This window comes from Acomys russatus, chromosome 7 (genome assembly GCF_903995435.1).
Source record: "Acomys russatus chromosome 7, mAcoRus1.1, whole genome shotgun sequence".
In the NCBI taxonomy this organism is placed as follows: domain Eukaryota; kingdom Metazoa; phylum Chordata; class Mammalia; order Rodentia; family Muridae; genus Acomys; species Acomys russatus.
Genome location: NC_067143.1, coordinates 49,657,673 through 49,674,488, shown reverse-complemented (window position 1 = coordinate 49,674,488; position 16,816 = coordinate 49,657,673). Strand labels below are relative to the sequence as shown.

The window sequence follows — 16,816 nt, the reverse complement described above, 5'->3', positions numbered from 1 at the left end:
AGTGCTGGAATTAAAGGTGTGAGCTATCACGTCAAACTGAGTAAACTGATTTTTAACAGATTTATACCAGTAATTCAAATTTGAATTATTCATACATTTTTGAGGTTTTTCTAGTATAAACAATAGAAAAGTTTTTTGAGTATTCTAATTAGAATCAGATATAAATTGATCACTAAAGGAAATTAACATTTTGTGTTATACCATACCAAAAAATAATAATAATAATAATTATATTATTATATTGTCTTGTGGGGTTTTTCGAGACAGAGTTTCTTTGTGTAACAGCCCTGGACTCTCGTTGTAGACCAGGCTGGCCTTGAAGTCACAGAGATCCGCCTGCCTCTGCCTCCCAAATGCTGGGATTAAAGGCGTGCGCCATCACGCCCGGCTAAAATGAATAATTATTAAGTTCTGATTTAATGCACTGGCACTATTGTCGAGAGATGACTTTGAAGGAGAGAATATAGGAAGAATAACTGATAAGCACATACCTCCTCCATCAGCCTCTTTGATATCATCTTCTATAGCTTCATCAATCGCTTCATCAAACTCATCAAATCTAAAATAAGCACAACAGCGAGATCCATGCTTATTTATGTGTGATGTCTACAGGCTTCCTACAAAAAGCACCTGCAAGACTCTGTTTTTGTCCCCACCGCAGCTCACATGTGATGACCTTAGGGCACGGGGCACTCGTAAATGCCTAATGTCCTCATTAAACAGGGGAGAAAAAAAGAGAATCCCGTGGCATCTCCTGCCATGTAAAGTTAAAGCAAAAGGGTGTATATATAAAGACGCAGGCCCTCACCAGACATTACATCTACAAGAACTTCTACCATGTGTGCACAAAGCACCAAGGTACCATTGATAACCCAGAAACAGGCCCTAAAATCTCCCAAGTCTGTCAGTACTGTTATATTGAACTTTATAAAAGATTCTGGAACTATGAGAAATTAATTATGCCTTCTGAAAGCTATCCAGTTGATAGTATTTCTACACAGGAGTGTAAAAAGATTAATACAGTATCAATCAGTAAACAAGTTAGTAAAAACTTCAAAGAACGAGATAACACAGTTTTTGAATTTTTAGATTACAAAGTCTTTCCACTCTCCTTCTGAAACAGGGTCTCTCTGTGTAGCCCTGACTGTCCTGGAATTTAATTTGCAGACCAGGCTGGTCACAGAGATCCACCTGCCTCTGTCTCCCTAGTGCTGGGATTACAGGCCTGTGCCACCATGCCCTGCAAGTCTTTTTTTTTTTCTTCTTCTTTAAATACAATCAACTATGCTACTGTAATGAAAATACAATTGTAAATTAAATGTTAAGATGGTTGTGTAACAAAAACATAATGGATACTTAAATTTGTTACATATAGTTTTGATAAAATGCCTTGTTTCAACCACTTATAAATTATAAACACCAGACAATACAAAACCTACCAGTGGGCTAGCTTTCACTGAAAGAATCACCTCTAATTAACTCATTTGTGTTGGAGGAAGGGCCAACTGTGTTTGCAAATGCTAATTTCAGTGCCTTGAGATTTGGTTACAGTCCTGCCATGGGCATTGTTATAAATGCTGAACTATCTCCTGTAACCAAGCGACAATAAGGAATGTTCCCCAATTATCACTCATTGGCTAAATAAACACGCTGAAGCCTATGACTGGGTAGAAGAAAGGGAGGCAGAGTTTTAGGTGCTCAGGATTGGGTTCCAGGGAGGAGGAAACAGAAGAGAAGAAGGGAGAGAAAGGAAGGAATCAGGATAAAGCAAGATGGTGGGAGAACTTGGCTGTAAGAACAGATTGATGGATCAGAAGCCACCCTTGGAGTCATCAGATTGGCAAGTGATTGCCTTTTACAGGTACTAGGATTATGGGCTGGGGAGATGGCTCCGAGGTTTAGAGCACTGGCTGCTCTTCCAGAGGTCCTGAGTTCAACTTCCAGCAACCACATGGGGCTCACAACCATCTATAATGTGATCTGGTGCCCTCTTCTGGCATGTAGGTGTACATGCAGGCAGAGCACTGTATACATAACAATAAAAAATAAAAGTACTAGGCTTAGAAAACCTTAGAATCTGCCTAGCATAGTGCTTGCAGCTTAAAAATAAGTCATAATCTCTCTGTCACTCATTGTGGAACTATCTGGTTAAAGAAAACTGCTTTAATAATTTACTATATTGATTAATACAGAAAGAATAACTTGTCTTTTTATACACATGGCAAAGTAAGTTGGACAAAATTACTCCTCCATTGAAACTGTTAAGTCCAGTAATAATTACTACTGAAAATAATTGTGTTGTTTTGTTTTGTTTTGAGACAGGGTTTCTCTGTGTAGCCTTGGCTGTCCTAGACTCACTTTGTAGACCAAGCTGGCCTTGAACTCACAAAAACCCACCTGCCTCTGCCTCCCGAGTGCTGGGATCAAAGGCGTGCGCCACCATGCCCGGCCAATTATTCTGTTGTTTAAATTCATATATAGGTAATCAAAATTTCCACCTAGCCAAATGTGCTTTTGCTCAAAGGACTCTTTCTTCTGATTTAAAGACAAGAAACAGGAAAAAATGATCTCTAAGACTGCTTTCTTTCTTTCTTTCTTTTTTCTTTTCTTTTTTTTTTGGTTTTTCAAGACAGAATTTCTCTTGTACTCCTGGCTGTTCTGGACTTGCTTTGTATATCAGGCTGGCCTCGAACTAACAGAAATCCTTCTGTCTCTGCCTCCCAAGTGCTTAAGACTGTTTTCTAAGTAAGATGCATTGTAGTTTAGGGATCAGGTGACCTAAGATGAACTCGGACATGCGGAACACAAAATAATTTCTGCTGTTAATCTGTACGTGCAAATGCAAGCATGCCATGTGGACTGAACACAGGGGAGTACTCTATTACTACTGAGCTGCAGCGCGGCCTCGAGGTCTTAGAACAAAACACCCAAAGATTCCAGTTACAAACCATTAAGTTGGGAGGACACCCATTTCTACGTCTTGTCTAACTGGGGGAAAACCTTTGGTTCTTTCACTGTAACATTTTTAAATTTCACACCTGTAGCTTATGCACTTCCTTGTCCTTGTTGATCTCCTTTCAAGTAAGTTTGCTTTGGATTTTTTTGCATCTTTTTTCTTTTCTTCTTGATCTTCAGAAAAATCTGGCTCCTTTAAAGATAGAAGTGTACAGGTGTAACAGAGAAACAGTCTTTGGAATTCGGAGTTTTAATATTCTACCTGGATAGTACACATGAAAGGTTTGAAGGACTCTGAGGTTATCCACCCAATAAATATACACAGCATAACTAATTATGCAAACTTAGAATATTGGTAATCAATAGGTGAACAATTTCTGTATTGAAATGATTATACTTCTGTAATTTTACAACAGTCTGTTTTAAAATAAGCAGAATATAGTTTTTTTTTTTTTTTTTTTTTTTTTACGAATTCACTCTTTTAACCAATAATTAAACATGATACACAAAAAACTTTGAATCCATATGTATGATGAATTCATGAGATGATTTGATTTAAACTAAAGAAAAACAGCTTGGCAAACTACTTAAAGCTGTGATTTAATTGTGTAAGAATAAAACAGTAAAGCTTCATTTGGAAACTGCTGAGTATAGAGGCTCAGGCGGCTAACCTCAGCCTTCGGAGTCAGCACTCAGGCCTAGAGAGCAGGTGGGTCTCTGAATTCCAGGCAGCAAAGGTTACATACCCTGCCTTAAATCAACAACAGTAACAAGACCCACAACAAAAGCAAGTTAGAAATTATGTTTCACGAACATTCACTGATGAGGTACCCTTAATTATAAACTAACAGATATGAAATAATGATAGTTCATCAAAGAAATTAAATTATTATAGAAAATAAAGTTTCAATGGTACCAGATTAAAAGTATAATATTCCCAAGCTATTCTTTAGTTATCTTATGCAAATAGATTATAAGGCTAGCCACAAATTGCTTATTTACAGTAGAAACAATAAAACATTACCCCAAAGCAATGAGCTGCAAATTTAGTTTAAAAACAATAATTACATTTTTGGGATACTATTTATATATAATAATTTTAATAGTTATTTCTCCAAGTGCTTAAAATGTCTAGCTTTAATAGGATAGCTATGTTGAATATTAAAACAAGGCATGTAACTGGTTAAACTTAGAAAGCATAGCATCTCCTCTACAAATACTATATAAACCTGGACTGAAAATGGCTGAGTGGTTAAGAGCACTGGCTGCAATTCAGAGGACTCAGGTTTGATTCCCTGTATCCACAGAATGGCTCATAACCATCTGTAACTAGTTTCAGAGGATCTGGCACCCTCTTCTGACCTCTGTGGGCACTAGGTATACATGAGGCCCAGACATACATGCAGGCAAAACACTCATACACGTAAAATTTTAAAATAAAAAAACTAAACAAAACTATCAACTAGAAACTTACTTGTGGAGGAATGATGTTTTCAATACTAATGCCAACATAGACCAAGCGTTCTTTCCTTAAAACCAAAAGCATAAGATAAGATTTGCTGAAAATTAAATTGGTATGAACGTATCATGACTGTAGATAGTAATAACATTACAATCTCATGGTACTTAAGAGGCTATCACCAATATTACATTGACACTTTATCAATAAAGAACTGGATGGATGAAAAGCACAAACCTGCTGGGCGTGGTGGCACACACCTTTAATCTCAGCACTCGGGAGGCAGAGGCAGGTAGATCTCTGTGAGTTTGAGGTTAGTCTTGTCTACAAAGTGAGTCCAGGACAGCCAAGACTACAGAGAGAAACCTTGCCTCATAAAACAAACAAACAAAATAAAACAAGCCCCTGGGGGGAAAGAGGGGAAAAGCAAAACCTTATTTTACCTATAAGAAAGCTGTATTTTTCTGTGATGTATTTTATGCATGCCAATAAAGGAATGACCTGTTTTTGTTCTACGGAGACACCCTTTGTATTCCAAAATAGGGTCTCAAAACACTTTGTAATTTTCATTTAAATTGTTAGGAGGCTTGGAGTTATTAGTTATTCTATCTTCCAATACTGTTTAATATAGCACTGAATAAATGATGCGAGTTGTCAAAAAAAAAAAGCTGTTATTTTTCAACTGAAATAGACAAACTTCAAGCCTGACTTAACACTGTAGTTAGATGGAAAGCTACCTCTGACTAGACAAACTGGATCTTTGCATAGGTTTTGGAAAATGCTCTCAGTGTGTATACAATTATAAGCTACAGTAAAAACATCACTATAAAATAATGACTCACAAATCATACATTCAAAACTATTTCAAGGCCTCAGTGAATGACAGACATTAAAGCCAGTCTTTTCTTGTGGAAAAGAAAAAATGCAATGTAAATGCATGGCTATGCATCCAACAATGCAAATTAAGAGACCCATAGAGCCAGAAAACAAGGATATGGGTCCCTAATGACATCTCCAGGGTAGGACCTCCAAGAAAAACAACCTAACAAACAAACAAGACAGAAAAATAACCCTTTATTTACACATCTGGTTATGAGCCTAGCCTTTAATGGCTGAGCCATCTTTCCAACCCTGTGTTTTTTAACTCAAAAGATAATAACAAACAGCTCTATACAACAGGTGCTTGCTCTGGTCCTCTCAGTGTTAGTCCAGTACAGCAAAGACAGCCGAGCGCTGAGTACCAGAGGACATCAAGCTGCACCTGCTCGCTCTTCCTTAGTACTCCTTCTGAAAGGAAATTGATGCATTTACCTGTCTAGATCCTATGCAACACAGCTTTTAATGTGCTATCAACTCTTGATCCTGCTAACAAGAATCTTAGGAACAGATGGCAAAGCCAGTACATTTATGAAAATGATAAAATCGCTTTAATTAAAATTTTGTAAAGTTGATGACCAGGACAATCAGAATATTTCATGGTTTGAGCTGCCTGTTTCTGCTATTCTGTGGGATATACATCTCTCCTTAAAATAATCATCTTCATGGAAATACCACTTCTCCTTTAAACCTTGATATTGCTTTCATTTGCCTACTATGTCTCTTTTCAGTTTAGCTGAATAGACATTTGGTCACAGTCACCATGGGTAAACTTTTACCAAGCTTAGAAATCTGTAGGTAATATAAAATATGGTTTCTGCCCTCACAATTACTTATCGGCTGACTACAGACCATTCTGATCAACATCTGGAAATATGAAGAGGTGTAAGTTAATTTTATCTAAGCAGAGTAATTATGATAGGCTTTCTGTACAGGACCTTGAAGGTGGACATGATTCCTCACAGAGTTCTCTTGTCAGTAATCTTCTGGCAGGAGGTCTTCTACCCCATCTCACTCGCTACATCGGTGACACCGAAGGCCTTATCATTACTAACACTTTCACTCTTTCCTTTCTTTTTTCTTTTTGTTGTTGTTATTATTATTAGTTTGTTTTGTTTTTCTGAGACAGGGTCTCTCTGCATAGCCTTGGCTCGCTTTGTAGACCAGGCTGGCTTCGAAGTCAGTGATCTGCCTGCCTCTGCCTCCTGAGTGCCAGGATTAAAGATGTGTGCCACGATGCCTGGCTATTTTCATTCTTTCTAACATTTCAGTTCTACACATCCTATTGTCTGACCTCCACGAATTCGGTTTCCATATTACTCCACTTTATATGTTAATTTCAGTATTTGTTGACTCTAGTAGAACTTCAACTAACACTAGCCGCTATTAAACACTAAACATGACCAGCCCTGTCACCTGGCTGACACGCCATGCTCCATCACTGTATACACTCCTCTGCATACACTGCCAATTCCTTGTTTCTTTCTCTTTCCCACTGTTCTACTACCTGGAGAATTCCAACTCCAATTAATTCAACTCCCTACTAGGCAAAGCACTAGTGATTGTAGTCTGGAAGACCAGAGCTTTCTGAATTCCCAAAGTGTCTCTGACACCCCAGAGGGAACATTTATAAATCACAAAATAGAGATTACTAAAACCGCAGATTCCACAGAGCTGCACTCCAGATCTGTAGAGATTTGCTGGATAGTCACCAAATACTCATTGTCACGGTCCTCTTTCCACAGACTGTGCAGTGAGTGGTTCAAAGTAGAAATAGTACATGCTTTCTCATGTTGAATATACTGCCTGGTATGAAACAGGCATTTTAAAAAAGGTGGTTAAATTCCAAAGAAGAAAACAATGGGACTCGGGGATAGATGCTCTTGTTCTTTGAGAATGCTTAGTGCTGGGGGGGTCCTTTCAGAGACTACATGAATCCCCCACTTCTACCCTACCTTATGGTGGCTGCCTTACTTGCAGACTTTCTACTGCAACACTCCAATTATCATCCATTTGTAGAGGAATTTTAATCCAGCAACATGACTGCTCTGGCAAGGGATCACATTTCAAGACCTTTTAGGTCTATGTGCTCTGGCTAGAATGCAGACACACCCTTAGTACACAACTTTAATCCCAAACAATGAAAGTAAGGTGAGTTTATAGAAGGAAGCAGGCATGTTTAAAAGTGACCTCTCATTGGGGAGCAGACAAAGTGACAAATCAGAGAAAGAGCTGACAGAATAGGAACGACACAAGAAAGGAAGGCAACTCAAGATAGCGCAGCACAGACAGTAAAAGAGGGGAAACAGTTTTACTTGGAGAGTTTTACAGAGAACAAGCTAGACACAGGTGAAGACAGAACAAGCCGGAGAGTGAGGAGGAGCCAGATGATTACTACAGACTGCTAAAGTGAGTTTGAGGCCAAGCAGAGCAATTCAGTCAGAAGCTGAAAGAAGCCAGTTTGAAGTCAGTTTGGAGAGTTTGAGCCAGACCAGCTGAGATGAACTAGGCAGCCAGAGTTTGGAAAGAACAACAGAATGGGTGAGCTTATTCAGCAGTAAGCCTCTGAGATTGACAACTGCATCAGGTGAGTAAAAGTTACTCCTACATGCATTCCTCGGACTTCCTAGGACATATTTTCTGAAATGAAGATCATATCCTTTGATGACTCCAGCACTCGCTACAGAGAAGAGTTGAATTCCCTTGCCTTTCATCCTCTATCATTCCTCTACCCCACTTTTGCACTCTCCCTCTGCCATGGTGTTTTTGAACATCAACTGGAAATGTCTCTTCCATGTCCACCTGCATAAACCCAATGTATCTCCCAAGGCCTTCCTCGATAATCCAACTTCTATGAGAACTGAAACGCTCCTGCACATTCTAGGATTGTGTTGACTATCGCCATCACCCCTCCCCCAGGGTCTCTGTAGTCTCTGTATCTGTGTTCTTTGGTAGAATGTGAGTTCAGTGTAAACAGATTTATGTATTCATCTGTTCTATTTAGTTGAGTGTGCAGTGGATTTGAATGAATGTTTAGAAATTATCTAAGAAAGTATAAATAAATACAAACTTACTGTATCCTGAATTCACATTAAATATTAGGCTCAAGGTTAATCTTATTTTCTCCAAGAAGCTACATCAACTGTTTTAGTCTACAATGCAGTGGCATAATGAAAACAGTATATTTTACTGTCAGGATGACAGTTCAGCAATTAAATAAATGGTCTTTATTTACCAGGGCTAATACAGCCCACCCAAAGAGATGACATGAGTTAAAAAAAAATTATAAGTAGGTTCTTATAGTTTTCTTGTGTTCAACAAAAGCTAAGTACATTTCCTCCACAAGTGTGAGACAACAGTTTTCCACAGCAGATTCCAAATTCTACTCAGGTGACTGGCAAATGTGTGTAGAAGGACACAGTATTTCAAGCACGGGAAGTCACTGGGCATCTACTAAGCTACTCAGTCCCACTGTTGCAGTGCAAAAACAGCCATCGTAAGCACACAAACAAGTGAGAAAAACTGTGTCCTAGGGAAGTTATTTATGGGGTATGAAATGTGAATATCCTGTAGCTTTCCTACACCATGAAATGATTTTATAGTGATGTTTTAAAAACATAAAAACTATTCTTAGTAAGCAGTGCAAAAAGCAGCAGCAGAGCAGACTTCGCTTGCTGTAGCTTGCCAGTCTTTGATTTAGATAAATATGTTCATCTAAACTGCAAGACAATTTTACTGCCAAATTCCCAAGGAAAACATTGACACATATATCAATTTACCTTCGCTCTGCACGCTCTTTCTTCTTTAAGGCAACATCCAAATCTTGCAACTGTTCTTCTAATTTCTCACACAGTAGCTTCTAAAGGAGCAACATGCGTGTGTTATTTTTAATACCAGAACACAACCACACAGCACATGCTTACTATTAAGCTTAAGGCTATTAAGCCATGAGCTGACAATGGCTACACGGTGAATGAATACTGAAACACGCTTTATTTAAAGATGTGTTTAGAACCCACTTCAGAGATGATGAGGGTACTTCAATAAGAAAGCATGTCAGACAAACACAGCTTTGTAAAACCAAAAAAGATTCACTCTGTGCCTACTCTGCTTTCAGGGTTCAAAATTGCAGTTTGTTCATTACTATTCAAAACAAGGTTATATGTATTAAAAAACAAAAGGCTATCAAAATATTTTAATATATGACAAAGCACAATGCCAATATAAAACAATTAAAAATACATACAAAACAATGACATATGTTTACTGGATTAAAACAGCATTAAAAAAATTCTAGATTAAGCTATGCTAAGACATAGAAATTAACTTCAGAGAAAAAGGCATAAAGCCATTATGTTGAAAACATAAGGTTGAATTTGTGAAGCAAAGTATCCGATTGGTACAGTAAACAGAAATCTACTGTTTTTTAGTTTCACAAGAAAATGTGAATGAATACAGAGCAGACTGAGATTTCTTCTAGTGCTATCAACAAAAAGAGGTACAATAAAAGGAGATTTTTAAAAAGAAAATAAACTACACAAACATTTGTTTATATATATATATCCATGCAAAGTTTATGCTACTTTGAGAAGAAAAAAAAAAGACGGTTTTTACAAAAGCCAGAAGTGTTACAGAAGACAAAGGGCACACCTGAGATACTAATAGAAGGTAAGGACCCGAAAAGGAGCAAACACTACTGATAACTGCATTGAAAATGGAAGGTATTCAAGGACTGCTAAAAAAATATCATTAATATATAAAGTGTAAAACTGAGGGCTGGAGACAGAGTTAGTTTGGGTCGTACATGCTGGCAAGGAGGGCAGAACCATTCTCCATCAGGGATGATCATCAAAGGAGGGCGGAGGCAGGCAGTGTGGTATCCGCTGTCACAAGAATCACAGAGAAGAATCTGAAATAAACAACATTAACATCAACACCTGTATTTTGTTAAGATAATGGCATTTCTTTCTTTCTTTCTTTTTTTGGGTTTTCGAGACAGGGTTTCTCTGTGTAGCCTTGGCTGTCCTGGACTCACTTTGTAGACCAGGCTGGCTTCGAACTCACAGTGATCTGCCTGCCTCTACCTCCCGAGTGCTGGGATTAAAGGTGTGTGCCACGATGCCTGGCATTTGTCTGAGAATTTTTAAGAAAATGAAGAAGCCCAGTCCTTTATTCCAGATGAATTTAGAAACCAAAGTCTGGGAAGTCTTCACTGCAATGACCTGTCACTAACATTAAGTTCTCTCACATAGAACATATTAGTTAATAATAGCATACACGTGCACACACGCACGCACGAGCACACATACACACACACACACCTGCATTTCTACCTAGATTAACTGAGCTTCCTAGGGTTCAGTCTACCATTGGTCTTACTAAAAGGTTGGCCCTGGCTCCTACTACCTATTTGTTCAACTCTGGTATACAGATTCTTTCTGAAATTCCATCCTATTCCACCAAGAACAGAGTTATTAAGGCTGGAAAACCACCTTCTTCCTGCTATGTATAATACAGTCAATAACTATTGCTGTGTAAGAATTTCCAAGTTTCTGGCAATGATTCACTGCTATGCACTAAAACAACTAAAGGTTCTAGATTTACTGAACGCATTACTTTTCTGTTCACTCCGAATACGCAGAGCATAGCCACCACATGAGCACTGCCCCCTCGGAGCAGGTACGTACTAGTTCTGGATGGTTCGGGAGGCCGCACTTTTTGCACGGTTCATCGTCATCTGGAAGAACTGCTTCCTCACTTTCCTTTGCTTCCTCCTCTTCGGAGGCTGCGGAGGATTTGTCACTATCAGACCCTTCGCTTTCGTCATTGCTGGAGTATTTCCACCTCCCGCGTGTCCGAGAGCCAGTCCATCGAACTTTGCCTTTGGCTTTTACCTTATATAATTAAAAGATGAGATAAGTGGACATAAGATTTTTAAAAAAGATTTCTCCAAACTGCATGTCCCTTGGAGAATATTTAGCTGATACAGGAAAAAAAAAAAAAGATGAAAATTGTTACAGTCTTGTCATCAAGTCTATCTACTACTAAGTTTTGGTATGCGTTTTTATTTTTATTTTTCTACATTTGAGGGGGGTGTCTTAAAAATGGGATTATACAATGACATTATGTCTTATAAAATGCCAAAAATAGCTGTTTTGATCTTATTCACACATTTGGGTGGTTGTTTCCCATTTTTTCACTTTCACAATGTACCCTCATAGATGTTAATGTTTACATCCATCTTTGTGGTTAGGATAAATTCCTTGAACAGGATTCTGGGTCAAAGGCCATGAACACTTAAAAGGCTATATCAACAGCAGGAAGATATACTCACACACTTATTTTTCAAAAATTTAAACTCTAAATTATAAGCAAAAAATTTAAAAGCAGGTCAGGGCTGCATATAAACAATCCCAGTAAACTTTTAAATTATTATGATCCAGAGAGTGAACTGATCATGATATGTCATTTTATCACCTAGTTTCAATTGTTTAACTATTTGGCTTCATTGCTATGCTATAGGCTTCTATCAAAGAACAAAATAATTCAAAAGGTTTACAAAATAATTAAAAATTCCTTATTTTAGGGAACAAAGTATGACAATGAATAATAACTTGGCCATTAAAAGGAATAAAAGTAGTACTTTTAACAGCAAGCTCCCACGAACTATAAACTTGATTTTGCTCAAAATTAAAGTCATAGAAAGGAATTTCCTGCTTGTAAAGCTAATGATTAAAATACAGAAATGGGTACTCTGGTGCACTGGCGATGCGGTACAGTCATAGGGCTTCTGCAGGGCAGTGTGAACAACTACCAACTTTACAGTACACATGCCCCTTGACCCAGGAAGTCCAATTCTAGGAGTCTATTCTAAAGATATACTCACTTATGTCCAAAAGGATCTTCAATGCAGCATTGCCTGTAATAGTGAAAAATGGGAAACAACCTAAATGTCAATTAATAAGGGAGTAATTAAATAAACTGAGGTATATCCACACTATGAAATACTATGTGGCCACAAATAAATTAAAGTAGACTGTTATTCCTGACATGAGAATAGAGACAATGGTGTTAAGTGAAAAACTCACAGCAAAACAAACAGGTTTGATCCAATTATTCAAACATTTTTTATGAACAAATATTTATTAACATACACATGAATGCTTGAGAAAAGGCATGAAACCTGTATACCCCAACTGTTAATATGGGGAGTTTCATTTCAGCACTCCACAGGCTCATTAGTTGGAGAGCTTATAGAGCATATTCTTAGAACTGCTTGGAATAGAAACAGAATCTAAAAGACAACATTGTATGGTCTGAAATTTAGTATGTGGGCATACTCTTGAAAAGAGGAATATTTATTATTAATTTTTTTGAATGACTATTTCAACACAACACTAAAAACAACTTAGATCCTAATTAGTTTTGTAGTAAAAATTTGAGAACACAAGGCTTGCGAGATGGCTCAATCAGTAAAGTGTATGTGACATAACATGAGGACCAGAATTTGGATGTACAGACCCACATAAAAAGCCATGCATGACAGTATGTGTCTGCGGCCTGGGGTGGGGTAGAGACGGTGGACTGCTGAAGCCAACTGGCTGGCTAAGTTGAGCCGTGGAGCTTCAAGCTGTTTTGCAAAATAAGGGGTTGAGGGATAGAAGAAGCCACCTGATGTTCACAAATACATACAACACAACACACATACACACACACACGAGCAAAAAAAAAAAAAAAAAAAAATTGAAAACTTAGTGGCCAGCGAGATGGCACGGCTCGGTGGGTAAAAGCACTTGCTGCCAAGCCTGGCGACCTACATTTGATCCCCATGGTGGGAAGGAGAGAAGATACTTCCAAGTCCTTCTCTGACCTTCACATGTCCATGTCAAACAAGGAGACTAATATTTTAAAAATATTAAAATTTGAATTAATATTAAAAATAGTAAAAAAATCGTTAAAATTTTATATAAAATTTTTGTTAAATTAAAAAATTACTAAAAAATAAAATTTTTTCTCCATGGAAAAGTTGGTGGAAGCTTTTTACCTTGCTCACTTTAGCGTTTGTATCCTTCTCTGCTTTTTTCAGGTGTTCTTTCTTGTCCGCTTTCTGCAAAGCTGCCGATTCTCCTTCGCCTCCGTCCTCTCCTTCTGCTCTTTTCTTGTCGGCTTTCTGATCTCTGATCTCAGCTACTTTCGCTGTAGGCCTGGATATTCTCGGAGACCTCCTTAACGTGCGCCCGAGGCTTGTTTTCTCCTCTTCCTTCCCCACCTTCTCGTCTCTGCTTTCAGAATCGATTTGTGGGGAACAATCTGGCTTCTTTTTCCGACTAGATATCCTAATTGTCAACTTGATGCCTTCCTTCTGCCTTTCAGAAGTGATCTCTGTATTTTCTGAGGCAGAGCTGTCTCCTTCTGGAACTAATTTATACTTAAATTTGGTTTTTTGCACAGAGCCCTTTGTCTCAGAAGTATCCCCCATGCCAGAGGTCTGGGCATTATCCAAATTTGCCATTTCCACCTTCAAGGGCTCAGAACCCTCTTTGGGAAATTCCGGGCTTGCGCCTTCGTGGGGCCAACCTTCACTGGAACCTCTACTCACACCTTTCTTTCCCGAGGTCAGTTTCTCCTTGGCACCTGTCATCTCGGGTGGGAGGGGAGTTTCAGCCACTTCGCAGGGCCCTGGCTTTTCTGGTTCTGGAGCCCTCCTTACAACTTCTTCTGGTATTGGACTCAATCTTTGTATGTCCTTATCAGTGAAAGTCTTCTTGGCTTTGTCCACCCTGTCCAAGCACTCTATGCCTGGCGTGTGGTTCTCAGTCTTACTTTTAGGGGCCTTCTCTTCGACTTTCATCCTGCAGGAGTCAGTGGCAGACAAAGCAGGTTTTGAAGAGTGATCTGTTGCTTTTTCAGAAGGCTCAAGAGGCATTTCCATGTCTGGAGGCCCAGGCTCCTCCAACCTTCCTTTCTGACTGTGGCTCTCTAAGACAGGTACAGAGCCATCTATACCCTTTCCCAGCGGGGCCCCTTTCCCCAGCTCACTAGTCTTTGTGCTTGTTATAACAGAATTTAAGCACTGCGCACCACTTCCCTCCATGACGGCATTTCCATCCTTAGAGAGGATGCTACAGTGATCTTCCTTGGTATCACAAAGCTCTATTTCCATTTGTTCTGTCTTAAAATTTGGAGTTACCTTGTCATCACTAATTTCTCCATTCACAAGTTGTTTCCCTTCGTGACTCAAAGCACTGATGGTAGAGACCCGTTTACAAGTCTCCTCCTCTTGTTTTATTTCATCTTTCAAAAACTCTTTTGTTGGAGTAGCTGACTTACACAAAGGTCCTTTGACTGGACTGTCAAAATCATCGCTCAGCTTAATCTCACGTTTCTTTAGTGGTATCTTGGCTTGCTGGTCATTTTTAAGCTTCTCTGTTTCCTCAGTAGACTTCTCCGTGATGTCCTGAGAAGATCTGATGTTGCCACCAAATTCTACTCGCTCGGGCTCCTGCGTGCCCGGCCTCTCCGAGCTGCCCTGGAGGTCTTTTGAGTCCACTCTGCATTCTTTTACCTCTACTTTAATGGGTTTAACGTTTTCCTTGAAGGAATCACTTTCCTCTCTGGTAATTGTTTTCTCTTCAGCTTCTGGCAAAGGTTTTTCTAGCTTCACAATGACTGGCAGTTTCACGAGCTCCTTTTCATCTTTTTCAATTTTCACCGCTGTTTCTTCTAGAACATTGGCCACAGAACGCTTTCCAGAAACTACTGACGGCTCATCAACTTTTGTCTTTTCAGTTTCCTTCGATTCCTCTACAACCAGAAAAAAAAGTTTACATGAACCAAAGTTTTTAGGTTAAAAAGTATCTTAGATTGGGCTGGAGAGATGGCTCAGTGGTTAAGAGCACCGCCTGCTCTTCCAAAGGTCCTGAGTTCAATTCCCAGCAACCACATGGTGGCTCACAACCATCTATAATGTAACCTGATACTCTTCTGGCTAGCAGGTGTACAAGCAACAACACTGTATACATAATAATAAATAAATATTTTTTAAAAAGTATCTTAGACAACACAACTTCAATAGTGAGACTTTTGTATCTGGGTGTTTTGGTTTAAAAACTTGACAATAAAAAGAACAAAATCAATTGTGAGCCACAGTTTCTAGATACTAACATACAGACTCAGGTGTCTGCCCTCAACACTTAGTGTCAGTGTTCTTGATGGAATGCAAATATATACACAGTTCAAGGAATTGATTCCAGTTCAAGGGCCGCCTCAAAAAGATGAACTAGAAATGCTTTGTAAGACAGTTCCAAAGGCCACATGTTTTTATAAAGTCAGAAATGTTCTTGTATATAAGTCAACAAGCATTTCAGGTCACCAAGGTAACGTAAGCACTGTAGCGGGAAAATGAAGAGACAAAGGCAAATGCCCATCAGCCTATTCCCCATAGGCAACCACCACTGAGGATTTCAGGTTTTCTCTCTATCTGTAATTGTGTATATTTTTCACAAAGTTGGAGTCATGCTATCCTATTTCTTTCACTGTAACACCAGCACTTTTTCTCTGATGGTCTCCTGAGGACAGGGGCCAGCAAGCCAGGCAAGCACCTGCTTCTATCCTTATCATACTTGTAAAGTGTCTGCCAAATTTACTCGTATATATTATGTGTATTTATTATACATGCACAATATTTGCACACAAGGTCTATAGGGAGTAGCTCAGCAAGTTCTCAATGGTGGCTAACAATTATTGTGAAAATCTTAAATCTTTTAAGACCAATTAAAATCCATTCCACTTAACTCTGTATTTCTCCATAAAGAATGGTTTGCTGTGTTTATTATGTATTTCTATATATATATGCTTTTTAATAGCACTTACTACTCAGATTCCTAATTATTTATTCATATTTTTATTTGTCCAAATAGTCTCAGATTTATTCTTTTTGTTTTGTTTTGTTTTGTTTTGAGACAGGGCTTTTCTGTGTAGCCTTGGCTGCCCTGGACTCGATCTGTACACCAGGCTGGCCTCGAAGTCACAGCCATCCACCTGCCTCTGCCTCCCGAGTACTAGGATTAACATTATGTGCCACCACTGCCCAGCTCAGAATTATTCTTATGGGACAGAATTAGATTATTTACCTATAAGACACTGAAAACACTTGCTGATCTAATCAAATAAAACTGTAATGGCACTAAACTGTAGCCTAAATGTAAAAAAAACAAAAACAAAAACAAAACAAAGTTTAACAATTTAAAAAGTACTTCTAATTATTTCTAATTGTGTATTTTGTGTGCAGATGTACATGCAGGACAGAAGTGTCACATTCCTTAGAGCTACACAGCAGGACAGAAGTGTCAAATTCCTTATAGCTACACAGCAGGGTATTTGAGTACATCTCAAACCCTGAGATTGATTGTGTTGTTTACTGGAAAAGACCGTTTCTAGTTTTGTAACTCAGCCCTAGCACACACCTTTAATCCGAGCTTTTCGCCTGAATTAAATAAATCAAGCCTAAGTCAAAAGGCAGAGCAT

At 38.6% G+C, this 16,816-nt stretch overlaps 1 protein-coding gene across 1 annotated transcript in view; it reads right to left on the bottom strand.

Moving 5' to 3' along the window:
* Rsf1 (remodeling and spacing factor 1) overlaps nucleotides 1-16,816 on the bottom strand; it is a 114,070-nt gene that overhangs the window by 14,273 nt on the left and 82,981 nt on the right. Inside the window, exons 6-12 of the mRNA XM_051148975.1 lie at nucleotides 13,335-15,094; nucleotides 10,978-11,184; nucleotides 10,095-10,199; nucleotides 9,070-9,149; nucleotides 4,430-4,484; nucleotides 3,039-3,148; nucleotides 492-559 (exon numbers count right to left, since the gene is read on the bottom strand). Coding sequence (XP_051004932.1) covers nucleotides 492-559; nucleotides 3,039-3,148; nucleotides 4,430-4,484; nucleotides 9,070-9,149; nucleotides 10,095-10,199; nucleotides 10,978-11,184; nucleotides 13,335-15,094 — 2,385 coding nt within the window. The remainder of the gene's footprint in view (nucleotides 1-491; nucleotides 560-3,038; nucleotides 3,149-4,429; nucleotides 4,485-9,069; nucleotides 9,150-10,094; nucleotides 10,200-10,977; nucleotides 11,185-13,334; nucleotides 15,095-16,816) is intronic.